The sequence below is a fragment of the Symphalangus syndactylus genome, chromosome 9, assembly GCF_028878055.3.
Source record: "Symphalangus syndactylus isolate Jambi chromosome 9, NHGRI_mSymSyn1-v2.1_pri, whole genome shotgun sequence".
Taxonomy (NCBI): domain Eukaryota; kingdom Metazoa; phylum Chordata; class Mammalia; order Primates; family Hylobatidae; genus Symphalangus; species Symphalangus syndactylus.
In genome coordinates this window covers 16,813,240-16,830,328 of record NC_072431.2, presented here as the reverse complement: position 1 = coordinate 16,830,328, position 17,089 = coordinate 16,813,240, and the positions used below count along the sequence as shown (strand labels likewise).

Genomic DNA, 17,089 nt, shown 5'->3' with positions numbered 1-17,089 from the left:
GAAAGTTTATAATAGCTTTGAACATAATCATTAGGGCCTAGGAAGAAAATTAGATACTGGGAATTAAGAAATTGAGTGAATTGTTATAAAGCAACACCAAGTCTTCATAGTGAACTAAATGTGGGAGGAGAAAGTGAAATTTTCAATAGTACCTTAAGCATGGGAATTTAAACTTATCACAGTCCCATTTTCATTACGAAAAATTCTAGGCAAAAACTACATTTTAGTGTTTTCCTAGAAGAATTTTTGTTTTGTTGGTTGGTTTTGGTTTTGTTTTCTGTGCACAGGTACCAAGTAAAAGACTTCAAAACAATCATTTTATTTCATCAATTGTATATACGTAGCACTGGCACATATTTATTTAGTAGAATCTCCATTACCCGTTCAGTATTTGATATTCCTTAAATGTATGTCTGAAGTCTGAAGCTTTTAAAGTTGAATGTGATATGTGTGATTCTTTTTGACCTGCCATTAGTCACAGTGGGTATCTGTGTCTTCCAAGTTACCATTTTAATCACATTTTATGGTATACTGAAAATTGGAAAAGCTTTCATTCTTTGACGTTAAGAATCAGCCATCTATTTTTACTTTAGCTGCTTTTCCCTAGTTTTTTAGAATGTTTTATCTCTAATTATGGACTATGTCATGTTAAAGCAAGCATTCAAACATCTTAAATTTAACTATAAAGTAACACTTGGATAGAATTTACCAGTTCAGAGAAGAAATTAATCTTAATGCTGAAACTTATATGCAAAGATGCAAACTGCTGCATGTTTTTAAAATTATTATCAAAATAGAAAAGTAGCATTCTGTAAAGTTCACTTTTATTACATTGATTAATTTTCCTATAATCAGGATTTTACAATTTTTCTTATGACTTCTTACACAATAAAACAATTCCAGTGAAATTATATGAATTCAGCAAAATTCTGAACCTGTGGCTCCAAACTTTCTATTACTTTTTAATTGTTGGTGGTGTCCTACTTTGTGAGGTTTGTGACAACAATTTGCTCTGTGTTACCTTTCAAACACCATTTAAAGCAAAGTGAAAGATAACCATTTTATGAAAATTTAACTTTGAATAAACAATGCTAAAACCTGACTTACCAGTGCCAGATTTTCAAAGTTACGTTGAAAACTGTTTTTGGTGTTGTTTGAAATCCAATGGGAATGACGGTGGGAGGGTGGCAAATTCTTTTTAAATTACTACGTTGAACCTCATTGAAAAAACCTGACTACCTGTTCTTTAAAACTCAAAAATTATAGCAGGAAGGAACAATAATGCCCCTTTAATAAAGTATCACTAGCATTTAGGGTTGCTGCCATTCTCCCCTTTCGGGATTTGTTTTTCTCCCACAGAGAAGGAATTGAAAAGGTTAAATCATAACTGAAAGAATCAGTCTGTAGCCTGCTGTATTTTTTTCACATTCAATATGAAAGATGGCTTGACAACATATTTAGAATTTTCTGAGTTTTACTATTAATAAAGTTAAAAGAAAACCTAGTATGATCACGCAGTGGAGCCACATTAAATTTGTATGTGAAACACCCATTGTACTTATCTCTACTATAGATATTGCTCTGAAACCCATGTTCCACTTTCTGAATTCTGTGTATAAAGTTAAACATTGCAGAAGGGCATATATCTGATGGTACAGATAAATAAGGTTGAAGTTTAGTAATGAGCAAGATTGCTAAATTTAATATGTTCAAGTTTTTAGTGTTTGTATTATTAATGCCTTTAGACTATTTTCTGGTAACTTATGAGACACTGCTAAAAACATTCATAGGTTTTTTTTTAACTGTCAGTAATTTAAGACTACTGTTCTTACTGTAGTACTGTATTTTATCATACGAAAATGAATACTGAATTTCTTAAAATATTAATTACTTGCAGGCAAAGTTGTTATCTATGCAACAAGCCAGAGAAACTGCAGTTCAACAGTACAAAAAACTGGAAGAGGAAATCCAGACCCTTCGAGTTTACTACAGGTAAAATTCTTTTTAGCCTGGGGTTAAGTAAATATTGTTAGTTTGGGAAATGTTTCTACCTGATTTTACAATAGTGAATGAGGAAATACATCAATGAAATTAAATATTATGCACTTAAAGCATTTTTATAACTAAAAAAAGATTCAGGCTTATAATATTTATTATTCTACCTCTTCTCTTTGCTATATTTGGTAAAGTTTAAATTTCCACTTTCATCGTAAGTATGAAATTTACATAATCCATTACCAGTTGTCTAAATGAAGCCTGGATAGCTGTTGATCTATTTGCCCATCTAAATATCACCTCTAAAACAATTGTAAATATAAATATAAAATATACATATATTTATACTTATATAAATGTAATATATATTTAAATATATATATTTTAAAACACACATGAGTAACAATAGTAATAACCTTTCATGTATTTTAATATGACAGACATTAATTTATGTTACAGGAGTATTCACAACTACCTCTGTAACATAAATTGATAAGGTAGGTATTTTTAATGAAAATGAATAGAAATGTCAGAACGCATCTCTTATAGTAATGGTAAACTTTTGTTTCAGGTTTGTATGTGAGAAAGAGAGAAAATATTGTGTATTGGGTTATGTGTAAAACACATATTCTTACAGCAGTTCACGGTAGAAAACACCGAAAAAACACACCGATGCACAACGCCATGTATATTCTTTCATTACTAAGTTTAAAAAATCCTCAAGTCTGAAATGTAGGAATTCACTAAGGGAGCTGTTAAGTTTTTGAAAGATTTTTGTTTTAATTTGGACCTTTTCTCAGAATAAAGTTAAAATGCATAAAATGCAATTAAATCAAAATAAGTTTTACTGAAGTACAATTAAGAAAATATTATGTCATGATATATCACGATATACATGCATCATTAATTAATGGATAAAATAACTAGATCTGGCAGCAAGTCCATTAACAACTTTAATTTCAAGCCAGTGATGACTGTAAGTGGTATTTTTGGATAACTGCAAATGCTGAAATGTGACATGAAAATACCAGTGATTTCTATGGGTGCAAACTCTCAAGAACCACCGATACTACTACTGCGATTTGTTGCTCATGTTCATAATTGTAGGAAATACTGTAGTTCCATGAGAGTTAGTGAAAATAAAGATATAATTCTTTCCCATCCCCAAGTTAAGCACTCCTGCTTTGGAGCAATATTACTAACATCTGCAGTAGTTATCTATTGTTATGGGTTGAATTATGCCCCCCAAAAAGGTTATACTGATGTCCTAACCCCTGCTATCTCAGAATATGATTTTATTTTGAAATAGGGTTTGTACAGAGGTAATCAAATTAAAATAAAGTCAGTAGGGTGGGCTCTAATCCACTACTACTGGTGTCCCCATAAAAAGGGGAAATTTTGGACACAGAGACAGACATGCACAGAGGGAAGACAATCTGAAGACACACAGGGAGAAGACTGCCATTTATCTACAAGCCAAGGAGTGCCAACAATTGCTGGCAAACACCAAACACTAGAAGAGGCAAGGAAGGACTCTCCGTTACAGTTGTGAGAAAGAACATAGCCCAGCCGACACCTGATTCCAGACTTCTATAGTTTCCAGAACTATGTGATATTAAATATCTGTTGTTTTAAGCCACACAGTTTGTTGTACTTTGTTATGACTGTCCTTGGAAACTAATGCAGTTATCAAACATCAAGTATGTTTGGTTGGTCACTGACTGTTGGGAATCGTTTGCTTTTGCAATTAGAATTAGTGTCTGTAAGTGGGCAGACAGATAAGGAAAACCCTAATGGTGAATGAATACATCCTACCAACCTACTTTATTTTGGACTATAAAATGAATATTACACTCTTTCCTCTATCTTTATCACCAATGACTCTCAACTGTAGCTGCCGTTAGAATAACCTGATGGCCTCTAAAAATTCTGACGCTTAGCCCACCCCATGCTGATTACATCAGTGTTTTTAAAGCTGTCTAGATAATTCCTTTATGCAGCCAAGTTTGAGAGCTGATGTTCTACATGCATATTTCAGTTAGCTGCATTAAATTAGGGTCTCTTCTTGGTAAAGTAATAAAGAGGCAGATATTAAACCAATTATTAACACATGAATGCCATGTGATTTGTGCCCTGACCATGGACATTGCAATGTGGTAATTAGTAGATTCACCCTATTGATGGGGAGGGTTTTTATGGAACATTCTCCAGTAACATTTATCGGACAGGACAGTAGGTGCTCTGTTGATGAGGTGACAGTGTCAGAGAATTCCAAGAGGTATATGATAATGTTGCATGAACTGACATTACTTTCTAAGAAGCTAACCTTGGTGCCAGTTCCTGAAGCTCCTTCTCTGCTGAATTGTGGAAGATGATTGAATCATTTTTGAAAATCATAAAGCTAAAATTCTTGTTTTTCAAATACTCTTTAAAATCTACATGAGTCTAGTAGGAGTATATGATCTCTTCTAAATAGAGGTTAGTAATTATTGGTTCAAAGATATGCTTCACAACTACTTTTCTGACTGCTACTTAAAAAAAATTTCTGGTGATGTAATAAAGCCACTGAGATTTGCAATTAGACAGCCATGCCATGTGTGGTCGTGTAAAAATGAACTTCACCAAGCTCCTTTCCTTTCTTTAAAATGAGAGTAATAGTACCTACTTATAGGGTTGTTTTAAGTATATTCAGTTCTTAGCACAGTGCTTGGTTTATTGTTATTGATCAACCAGTGTTAAGATATATTTCTTTTTAAAACAAAAGATCATTGAGGTAGGAGTAGAACTAAAACATATATCACTGAAACCAAAGAAGATTTCCCATAGGAAAAAAGAGTCAAATGTTACTAAGTGGTTGACTATGATAAGGTTAACAGTGTAAAGGTATCCTTTACATTGGAAATTCAGTGGCCATTAGTGACTTCCACAGAGTAGTTTAGTCAATAGAGTATTAGATATAGACATCAGTTTTCTGTGAATTGAAGAGTAATTAGGAGGTAAAGAAGCATAGCAATTTGGACAATAGAGCAGTCCTTGAAGAAACTTGAGTAAGAAAGGTGGTAATGATAATTGAGAAGAGAGGAAATGTAGGTTAAGGATTTTTGTTTTTGAAAAATAGCAAATACTTGAGTATATTTATGGCTAATTTGAGGAAGCCAAAATAAAGAATTCTTATAGAGCAGGATTCCAGAGGAGGTAGGAAGGGATGGAATTCAGAGTATCTGCAGAAAAGTTCACCTTGAACAAGAAGCTGGCCAAATTGTGATCAGAGACAGGAGTAAAGGAGTTAAGAATAGCTGTATTTGTAAATGTGAGGCTACAATTAGTATTAACTGCACCCCCACCCCTGCATAAAGTAGGGGTCAGTGTTGGCTTCTGAACATAGAGGGTAGGCAGATCAACTGAGGTCAGGAGTTCAAGACCACCCTGGCCAACATGACGAAACCCTGTCTCTACTAAAAATACAAAAAATTAGCCAGGTGTAGTGGCAGACGCCTGTAATCCCAGCTACTCAGGAGGCTGAGGCAGGAGAATCACTTGAACCTGGGAGGTGGAGGTTGCAGTGAGCCAAGATTGCACCATTGCACTCTAGCCTGGGCAACAAGAGTGAAACTCTGTCTCAAAAAAAAAAAAAAAAAAAAAAAAAAATATATATATATATATATATATATATATATACACACACACAAATATGTGTAATTCAAGAGCTGAAGAGACAGGAGATTGAAGTCGGAAAGTGGAATGTTACTATTTCAGTGAAATGCTTAAATGAAGTGAAGTACTCAGTTCTGAGCATGACCCCAAAACAGATAAATCGTACGTATTGAATGAAGATATATCATAAGAAGAGACCTGCACAATGTGTGATGCATGGAAGAATGTTTGGTATCCACTCAAAAATTTAAGGGAAGTTGCATCTTCCAGGGAGATTCCATGTTTCTCCTAAAACAAAAAGATACAGAGAACTTTCCTGCATCGCTGATGGGAATGTAAATTAATGCAGTCACTGTGGCAGACAATTTGGTGGTTCCTCAAAGGTCATAGAATTACCATATGATCTAGCAAGCCCACTCCTAGGTATATACCCAAAAGAATTGAAAGTAAGGACAAGCAGTTACTGTACACCAATGTTTATGAAAGCATTGTTCATATTAACCAAAAGGTGGAAACCACCCAAGTGTCCCTCAGCAGATGAATAAACAAAATGTGGTATATACAGAGAATGGAATATTATCCAACTATTCATTATTCAAAAACAAATGAAATTCTGATACATGCTGCAACATGGACAAACCTAAAGACATTATGCTAAGTGAAATAAACCAGATAAGAAAGAAAGATTGTATGATTCCACTTACATGAGGTACTTAAAATAGCCAAGTTCACAGAGACAGAAAATAAAATAGAGGTTACCCGGAGTTGGAGAAAGGGAATAGGGAGTTATAAGAGTGGGGAATTATATGATTTACACAGAGTGGGATGATGAAAAGTTGTGGAAATGAATAATGGTGATAATTGTACAATATTGTCAGTGTACTTACTGCCAGTAAGTGATACAGTTAAAATGATTAAAATAGTAAATTTTATGTTGTCATTTTGCCACACATTTTTTTAAAGGTCCAGAGAGCACTCTGTGAGGATATACAGAAATTTATTTTAAATGGGATCAGTATAGGATTCCCGGGATGTACAACTCTAGGACGGGGGAGGAAATTACCAAAAAATGAAGCTTAAGTTTCCGGCAAGCTCAAAGTCTACTTTAATTTGATTTAAATGAAAGTAAACAGTATTTCTTACACACCTGGTAAATGGTGCTTACAAATCTGTATGTGAAACACAACTAATTCATCGAAATATTAGGTTTTTCTACTAATTTTCTTGTGTTATAGAGGAAATGAAAAGGTTCCATTTTATGTGAAGGAACCTAAAACTAACTCTTTAATTTTCAGATAGATTACAGAAATAGATAGAACTCATAGATAATGGATTATGTTTGGTAAGCAATACTTACAGCTATCCAAATCAGTTTACATTTACATATACATTTATACATGTATATTGTCATATTAGAGAAAGTTATTTACCAATATTTAAGAAAAAATAAGGCTAGGAAAATATAGGATTAGGACAGGTAGCTAGAGCCAGGAGCGAGTCAGAATACAGCCGGCAATGTATACTGTGAAGCAGCAAAAGAGAAAACTTCAAGTCTGACTCTCAACTCTCCAACAGCCAAAACAATGGAGGGTGTATGATCAGCTCTTCGTTTTAGGGGCAGACTAAAATATGACGATGGCTTTCATTCTACCTTTCCTTTGATTTTACTAATTAGTGGGCAGGCATAGTGGCTCACGCCTGTAATCCCAGCACTTTGGGAGGCCGGCAGATCACTTGAGTCCAGGAGTTCAAGACCAGCCTGGGCAACATGACCAAACCCCATCTCTACAAAAAACTCCAAAAATTAGCAAGGCATGGCATGTGCCTGTAATCCCAGCTACTCAGGAGGCTGAGGTGGGAGGATCACTTGAGCCCAGGAGGCAGAGGTTGCCATGGGTGGAGATCACACCAGTGTACTCCAGCCTGGGAAACGGAATGAGACTCTGTCTCCCCAGTTTTTTTCTTCTTTACTAATTAGTGATACTGGCCTTTTTTTAAAAAAAAAAAAAATGGGTTTTTTTCCAAAAATCTTTTTTTTTTTTTTTTTCTGGTTTAGTGTAAGAGCTACTGCTAGTAAAAACATTCCATTCCCTTGTATGGAAATAAGGAAAATGGAAATATGGAAATACAGGTTTATGAGTTTCTTTATTCTGTTTGTTTCCTTTGAGTTTTAGAATATTTTGAGTGCTAAGAAAATGAAGTGTTGGCCTTTTGTTTCTTTTGGCAGTTAGGAGCAGTGGCCAGTGAGATGGGAGGGTAGAGATATTAAACTTACCACTGTAGCTGATAGCTCTTTTGCGTTAAAACAGAAAAGATAGCAGGAGAGGAATAACAATATCAAGATTTAAAATAAATTCCACATATTATAAAAGCGCTATTAGTAAATATTAGTACCTCCTGATTGCTATAGCAAATGCTAAATTCATTTGCGACACTTTCGTTAATCTAAATCTAGAGTTTCATCAAGAAAGAATCTTAAACTTGTAGGGATTAGATTTGTATTTAGTAATGATTTTTTTCCTGTTGTCATAAACCTGTAGTGCTGCATTCCTAAGTTCAGGAGGCATAATAATAACAAACTCTTTTCTAATTGAGGGAATGCCTGTTTCAGTGTTTGCTGATTTTATAGTGCTTCCTTATATTTCCTTTCACTTAAAGAAAGTGTAAATTAACGTGTTTAGACAAGAATTAGACCTCGTTATTTGGTGCCAGTAGTATAGGATTTATTATACATATTATAATTAACAACAGTCAGTGTGTTTTAAATTTTTGTTATATTTTGTGTGATTCCATGTGTGAATTTGTAATGCCATTCAGAATATGGTAAATTTGACATTTTAGAACAAAAATGTTGAAGAGAATGCTTCACTTTTTAAGGTAATTTGTTTCCTATGATTGAACTAGTATTTTTTGATAATATGTGAAATACTTATGTGTTTAACATAGTGAAAAGTGGGATAAACATTAACCTTACTTACTGGGTTTGTAGTATACGTTTAAAAGTCATAGAAACCATAAAGATAGAGGCCAGATGAAATATACACACAAAAAAGTAAAATTCTTTATTTTTTTCTATATTACTTCAGTAAATTTTATTGAGTATGGGTCCTTTTCTCTTTATATACTTTTTTGGTCTGTGTGTATACTGTCCTTAACAATCAGAAATACTGCTGACTGTACTAGAATCCATGGGGTTTTTTTGTTTTGTTTTAATGGTACTGATAGTTTTTTATTGAACCATATGCTTTCTTGGTCAGGACTACGAGTTGATAAGAAAAGTCACTGGTGATGACAGCATGCAAACTATAGCCATGAAGCAGTATTTTTCTCAATGCAAATCCCTCATCAAGCGTGGGGTTGAACACTTGATCCTGATCTCATTAGTTGTATATTCTAATCAGTGGTGTCAATTGGCCTACCCAGTGACGTAAATTTTTTTGTCACACCTCTGTTTTCTCTAATAATTAACTATCTATGGAGCTACATTATGGTACCATACTGCAACAGCGGTGATTAAAAAGAACACAAGAAGACTTGAATTACACTTCCATCTTTGGCATTAATCAGATTTTTTTTTATTACTGTAGGCAAGTTTCAACTTTGCTTGATTTCAGTTTCTTTAATTTTGACGTGAAAAGCTTTTTCTACTTCTCACATTTTATGAAATTTGTTACCCCTTTATATGAGGCAGATTAAATTTTTATTTAGTAACATTTAGAGTCAAACAGTCTTTTTATGCCATTAAGTTGTATCTATTTTCTGGGCCTTTAAATTTAAAAATTTACAGCTAGCTTCACTATTCAAGTCACTATATATATATTTATTGGTGATTCTGGAATGTAAAACAAAAAGAAAATTAAAACAATTTTAAAAAAAACAACTTAAAAGTATACATTTTCTATATGTCGAGTGATTTGGACTATATTTATTAAGCATTCATCTCTTCTTCCTCTCAACTTATAGAATATGGCATTTACTAAGTTACTTAACTTCTGAATGTCGATTGCCTCACCTGTAAACAGCAATAATATCTAACCTGCTTAATATGAAAATCAGTGAGATGATATATCTGAATGTTTTTGAAAACTTTAAAGCACTGTGCAAAGGAAATATATTAATAAATGTAATTTATAAAATCACTTACAAATGTTTGCTGTCTTGAGACATAAGACAATTAAATTAGTAAAGAGGCTAGTGCTACTGAAGTAAATTTATATCTTCTATAGCTTTCTGTCCAGAAGGACGTTTTTTGGCATTGTCAGTTTTCACAATTTTCTGCGCCTTATTCAACACAGTAAGTTTTAAGAATAAAACTAAATTTCAACATGTATAGCTCTCAACTGCTAATTGTTATTCTACAAAGTGACTCAACCTCCTTTTAAGAGCATTTAACAAAATATTTTGTCACTAAATGGTTGTGCCTAGCAAAGGACCCAGAGTTTGTATTAGAATGGGCTTGCTAATTATAGGTCCTGGAATTTGATGTTTCTAAACATTGTTTCTATTAGCTTGAGAAAAATGTAATTTTATATTTTGTTAGACTAAAAAAGTGCAGTGTTTCCCTTGGTCTTGGCACTCAGAATCACTATTATTATAGGTCCACAGGTGGCAGTTGCCTCCTACATAGGTAATCTTTGATTCATCGCTTTCTTAAATTTAATTTATAACCAGCTTTTGCTAGATTTTTCCTTGCAATCATTGTCACTTTTGCCTTTTCCTACTTAGACTACACCTGAATAATTTCATGCCCAAGCTTTTTTTGCTACTCTGTTTACTTGTCTTCTCCGTCCTTACTTAAGATTCCTGAAACTTTATTTTCACCCTGTCATTCAGCCATCAATAGTATTTAACAATACCACATTACATATATAATAAAGTCCAAACTTTTTAATGTAACATTCATGAACTTCCTCGATATTGCTGCCATCTCTGTTTCTTTTCTTTTATTTTTTTTGAGACAGAGTCTTGCTCTGTCGCCCAGGCTGGAGTTCAGTGGTGCGATCTCGGCTCACTGCAAGCTCCACCTCCCAGGTTCACACCATTCTCCTGCCTCAGCCTCCCAAGTAGCTGGGACTACAGGCACCCACCACCACGCCTGGCTAATTTTTTTTTTTTTTTGTATTTTTAGTAGTAACGGGGTTTCACCATGTTAGCCAGGATGGTCTCGATCTCCTGACCTCGTGATCCACTTGCCTCGGCCTCCCAAAGTGCTGGGTTTACAGGCGTGAGCCACTGCACCCGGCCCTGTTTCTAATTTAATATTTCACCAATCATCTTTTTGCTTCCCAGTTTCATTTATATTTGTGTCACTAGTATACTGCTTCACACATGGTAAGTGCTCACCAAATATTTGTTACACTGAATTGACTATTTTGTATACTCCCAAAATAGATTGTTCAGCATTCCGTGGACACACCCAACAATTTCCCACTTCAGTGCTTTCTCATATGTCGTCATTTCCTCCTGGACTACTCCATCTCTGCCTATCCCATTTTTATTGAGGCTTCACATCATATTTTAAATAACAGCTATTCTATTAATCCTTTTCTAATCTTGTCCATTAGAAGTGATCTCACTATGTAAAATTCCTACCATAGTTATTCACAGTGGCTCTCTCTCAATACATACCTCGTGCCTTCTTGTCCAATAGTTCTATGAATATGTGTCTTAACTCCCCACTAGTGTTTCTGTTCTTTATGTATAGCAAGACTTCAGTAAATATATGTCAACAAATGAAGAAACAATCAAAGTTAACACTAGATTGAAAGTTTATTCAGATGTAAAGTGTCTCCTGCACAATGTTTTTTTTTGTGTGCATTGCATATAATAAGAACTCATTGATAAATGTGTAAATGAATGAATGATTTTAGATGACATGAACCTAGTCCAGCATGTAGGTTATTTACACGGTTGTGGGTCAAAATGGGGTCTCCATATAATGAAGCAAATATATCACCTACCAAAAAAATTTCTTTTTTTTAGACCTACGGTGTTCATATTTGAAAACTATCATTTCATTGGAAACATTTGTTTGGATTTTACCTTTCTTAAAATTTAGAATTAAAAAAAACTTAGGAAATAGTATCATTATCCACTGTTCATTGCAGCATTATTCTTAGAATGAAAAAATAAATTAAAATATTTTCCGTGGATGCTTTGTTTGGTCTGCATATCGTTGGAAAAAATATATTAAATTCATTGCCAAAATGAGATCTAGGAGATCTGGCAATGTGGCACCCTTAGGATTATAGTATGACATGTTTATTATTCAGGGTTCTTCAGAGAAAGAGAACCAATAGACTGTATATAAGTAGGGCAAGAGATTCGTTTTAAGAAGTTGGCTCAAACAATTGTGGGGCCTGGCAAGTCTGAAAATCTCAGAGCAAGCCATCAGGCTGGAAAACCAGTGAAGGATTGATGTTGTACTTTTAAAATTTTTATTTTTGACTCAGGGTCTCGCTCTGTTTCCTAGGCTGGAGTGCAGTGGTGCAATCATAGCTCACTGCAGCCTCAAACTCCCATGCTGAAATGATTCTCCTCCCTCAGCCTCCTGAGTAGCTAGGACTACAGGCACATGCCACCATGCCTAATTTTTTTTTTTAATTATACTTTCAGTTCTGGGATACATGTGCAGAATGTGCAGGTTTGTTACACAGGTGTACATGTGCCGTGGTGGTTTGCTGCACCCATCAACCCATCATCTATATTAGGTATTTCTCCTAATGCTGTCCCTCCCCTTGCCCCCCAGCCTCCAACAGGCCCCGGTGTGTGATGGTCCCCTCCCTGTGTCCATGTGTTCTCATTGTTCAACTCCCACTTATGAGTGAGAACATGCAGTGTTTGGTTTTCTGTTCCTGTGTTAGTTTGCTGAGAATGATGGTTTCCAGCTTCAACCATGTCCCTGCAAAGGACATGAACTCATTTTTGTTTGTTTGTTTGTTTTTTTGAGACCAAGTCTCGATCTGTTGCCCAGGCTGGGGTGCAGTGGCGTGATCTCAGCTCACTGCAACCTCTGCCTGCCAGGTTCAAGTGATTCTCCTGCCTCAGTCTCCCGAGTAGCTGGGATTACAGGTGCCCGCCACCATGCCCGGCTAATTTTTGTATTTTTAGTAGAGACGGGGTTTCACCATGTTGGCCAGGCTGGTCTCAAACTCCTTATCTCAGGTGATCCACCCGCCTCGGCCTCCCAAAGTGCTGGGATTACAGGCATGAGCCACTGCACCCGACCCTGAACTCACTCTTCTTTATGGCTGCATAGTATTCCATGGTGTATATGTGCCACATTTTCTTTATCCAGTCTATCATTGATGGACATTTGGGTTGGTTCCAAGTGTTTCCTATTGTGAATAGTGCCGTAATAAACATACGTGTGCATGTGTCTTTATCATAAAATGATTTATAATCCTTTGGTTATATACCCGGTAATGGGATCGCTGGATCAAATGGTATTTCTGGTTCTAGATCCTAGAGGAATCACCACACTGTTTTCCAAAATGGTTGAACTAATTTACACTCCCACCAACAGCGTAAAAGCATTCCTATTTCTCCACATCCTCTCCAGCATCTGTTGTTTCCTGGCTTTTTAATGATCACCATTCTAACTGGTGTGAGGTGGTATCTGACTGTGGTTTTGATTTGCATTTCTCTAAGGACCGATGATGAGCTTTTTTTCATGTTTGTTGGCCACATAAGTGTCTTCTTTTGAGAAATGTCTGTTCATATCCTTTGCTCATTTTTTGATGAGGTTGTTTTTTTCTTGTAAATTTGTTTAAGTTCCTTGTAGGTTCTGATATTAGCCCTTTGTTAGATGGATAGATTGCAAAAATTTTCTCCCAAAAATATGGAACGCTTCACGAATTTGCCTGTCATCCTTGCACAGGGGCCATGCTAATCTTCTCTGTATGGTTCTAATTTTAGTATATGTACCCAAGGTGAGCACTAATTAAAAAAAAAAAAAAAAATAGAGACAAGATCTCACTATGTTGCCCAGGCTGGTCTTGAACTCCTGAGCTCAAGCAATCCTGTCACCTCGACTTCCCAGTGTTGGGATTACAGGTGTGAGCCACCGCACTTAGCAGATGTTGTGGCCTTGAGTCTCAAGATGCAGAATTTCTTCTTCCTTAGGGGATCTCAGTCTTCCACTGATTGGATAAGGTCTACTCGTAATTATAGAGGCAGTCTATTGTACTCAAAGTCTACTGATTAAACATGTTAATCACAGCAAAAAAAACAAAATACCTTCGCAGCAACATCTAGATTGCTGTTTGACCAAATATCTCATTACTATAGCCTAGCCAAGTTGACACATAAAATTAACCATCACACGTGCATTTCAACAATTGACTAGGGCTAGGTAAAAATTACCGTCTCTAAAAGGGGCATGCACTTGCCATTTCACCACACTTTCTATTCCACCTACTTTGTGAATTAAAAGTCATCTTCCTCGACCCTGTAGGTATTTAATTTTATGACCCCAGATGTATGTTGTGATATTACTTATAAAATGGATGTTTGTGCACATATACATATACTCTGGCCCCTGGCTACCTCTCTAACCTTATTTCTTAACATGTTTCTACTCTTGGTTCACTCCAGCCACACTAGTTTCCTTAAAAACTCGAATATTCTAGGTGTGCTCCCATCCCGGGGCCCTGCCATGTGTTTTCTCTGCCTGGAGTGTTCTACCCCTGGAATGTCACATGAGTCTGTTCCTTTACTTTGTTCAACTTCCTGCTTCAATGTCACAAGGTCACACTATCTAAAATAGTGTACCCTGTTACTACATCACTCTATTTGTTACCCTCCTTTATTATTATTTTTTTCATAATGGACATGCTTACATGACACTATACTGTATTAGTGGATTGTCCTGTAGGATTTTTTTTTTTTTAACCACTGAATCTTATACCTGAATCAGTGCTTGGCACGTCTCTGATGCTCAATAAGTGTTTTGAATGAATGAGTATGTATTAATATATGTGTATGCTTAAACATTGTGATACATTAGAAACTTAACAGCAGGTTGCCTGGGAATGAGACTGAGTCTAGCAGTCAGATTTCTTATATCCATGGTAAGTGAGAGAAAGGGACATTTTAACTTTTATTTCATACCCTAATAAAGTGTTTGAATTTAAAAATTTTTTATGTACATGTATTACTTTTGTGTATTATAGCAGTGAGTTTGTAAGTTTTGAAAAGACTCATGCATGGTAACCTGCACAAAATAAGCTTAGTGCTTAGAATTGATAATGAAAAACTGATCCATGTTTTGGTATATGTATATTTATGACAATGTGGTTAATTTTTTTAAAATAGATTTTATTAGTGTTGTGTTTTACAAAACGCAGGATTTATAAGGGAATTAAATTCCAGAGTACACTTTATTCACCTGTGTTATGGAAAATATACATATAAATGATATCTTCCCTTGCATTTTATGTTTGCCAAATATTTTTAATTGTTTTTGAAAGTATTTTACATGGCAGTAATTCAAGCAGTTTTTAAAAGTAAAATAAGATGTTAAAAAAAATACTACCAACTTTAAAAGAACTATTAACCTGACATTCTTCTTCCACTTGATACAGAAGCAGGATTCTGTGACTGGTTAGAGATGAAGAGGGTGCCTTTTTAAAATAATTCAATCCTGTGAACACCAGCTATAGTCAGAAATGATAAGGAGAGGAGAGAGTTCCTTCATATTTCAATAAATTTCACTCAGTTTAATTAGGTTTATTTAGTATATTTTAATTATAGATGTTTTCCTTTTCTTTACATGACACATGCATTAATAAATGAATTAAAGATTTTTATTGAATCTAAACTAGTTAAAAATATTTGGCAAATGAAAATAATAGCTAATAGTTGAAGACCTTTGTTCAGGAACATTCTGATTCATTAATTGCAAAAACAATAAATGTTAAACATACAGTACAAGATCTAATAAACTGAGATCTTTAAGCTAGTTTTGATTTCTATAAACTTTCTAATGCCACTGCTGTCATAAAAAGCTTAGTAAATATTGACTGAGGATGATGATGACAATCCGGCAGTATTTTTAAGACTGGGCGGCACTGGCAGTACAGTCAGATATCCGGGACTTAACATTGTTATTTTGCCATCAGGCCCTTCCACCTGGCCCTATCCCAAAAGGATAAATGTTTACCTATAGTTAGGTATTTAAATGTGTAAATATTCCAGATTCAATTATATGTGAGGTAGCTAGAGTTTTCATTCTTTAAATCATGAACTAGTTCTCTAAAGTTTAAATGATTTACAAGTTTGCAAGGGTCAAAATAGACTTGACTGAATGCCTTCCCCATAATTCCAAAAACATTATTTTATGAGCTCAGTTCAGTGTAAAAATATTGTGCCCCACTGACTATTCCAAACCTAAGATGTTTATGAAACTTATGAATTTATTAAGGTTTAATTTACTATTCTATTTAGTTGTTAAGCTTTAAATGTTGTTGTACAGTATGTCTTGTTCTCTTTAGGCTTAAAAGGGTTTTATGACAATCAGTATTCTGTTAATGTAGTTCCAGTTATTCCCCAAAAATATCTTCTAAAACTTCCTGGTTCTGATTGAATCACAACTGAACAATATTCAGTTACTATGTAAAGCAATCAAGAAGTTCAAAAGCCTAGAGATAGGGACTGGCTTTTTAGTTTAGTTTTATTCAATGTTAATCTGATAAAGATTTTCATTTATTTTAACCCATGGAAAGTTTAGTTGTCCTATCAAGCTTGGTTAGCTGTTCTAAACTATAAAAAATAAAAATTTTTGAAAAAATTACATGAAAAAAAGGTGAAAATGGAGATTTTGTCCTAGAAAGTTGGACACACTGTTCACTTAAATTATAATTAATAATGAAGAAAACGTCATATATTTCTAAATCTACTTTCATTAGATCTTCCTTCACCTTTTCATTTGTAAAACTTTTGTTTTCCATTCATTCTTTTGTATGATACAGTGTTTTAATTCAGAGCTAACACCACAGTAAGACAGATGGTGCAGGTTCTGACTTTCTAGCTGAGTGACCATCAACGGGTAATTAACCTCTCAAAGCCTCAATTTCCTGACCTGCAAAATAAGAATTGTAATTATACCTGCCTCATATCATTGTTTTAGAATAACCAAATCAAATAATGCATATACAATGCTTTATACAGTACTTGGGTACACTTAGGTATGTAATAAAGGTAACCCATTATTATTATAATCCCAATGTTGAGTTTTTTTTGTTTTTTTTTTTGAGACAGAGTCTGGCTCTGTCGCCCGGGCTGGAGTGCAGTGGTGCAATCTCGGCTCACTGCAAGCTCCGCCTCCCGGGTTCACGCCATTCTCCTGCCTCAGCCTCCCGAGTAGCTGGGACTACAGGCGCCCGCCACCATGCCTGGCTAATTTTTTGTATTTTTAGTAGAGACGGGGTTTCACCGTGGT

General features: G+C 34.9%; 1 protein-coding gene, 1 long non-coding RNA gene and 1 other non-coding gene across 9 annotated transcripts in view; 1 reads left to right on the top strand and 2 right to left on the bottom strand.

Annotated features, from left to right (window-relative positions):
* MIPOL1 (mirror-image polydactyly 1) overlaps positions 1-17,089 on the top strand; it is a 381,774-nt gene that overhangs the window by 247,407 nt on the left and 117,278 nt on the right. For 5 of the 7 annotated variants that reach the window (XM_055291493.1, XM_055291496.1, XM_055291492.1 and 2 more), the window contains one exon: positions 1,898-1,992. In XM_055291493.1, coding sequence (XP_055147468.1) covers positions 1,898-1,992 — 95 coding nt within the window. Of the gene's footprint in view, positions 1-1,897; positions 1,993-3,385; positions 3,593-17,089 lie in introns of those variants that run through there. The other 2 variants (XM_055291495.2, XM_055291494.2) reach the window with 2 other exon arrangements.
* Positions 1-17,089, bottom strand: part of LOC134737489 (uncharacterized) — a 108,729-nt gene that overhangs the window by 49,316 nt on the left and 42,324 nt on the right. The gene's annotated exons all lie outside the window — the stretch shown is intronic.
* On the bottom strand, positions 13,484-13,588 carry LOC129490969 (U6 spliceosomal RNA). Its single transcript, XR_008660419.1, has one exon. It is a non-coding gene; the product is annotated as a U6 spliceosomal RNA (small nuclear RNA).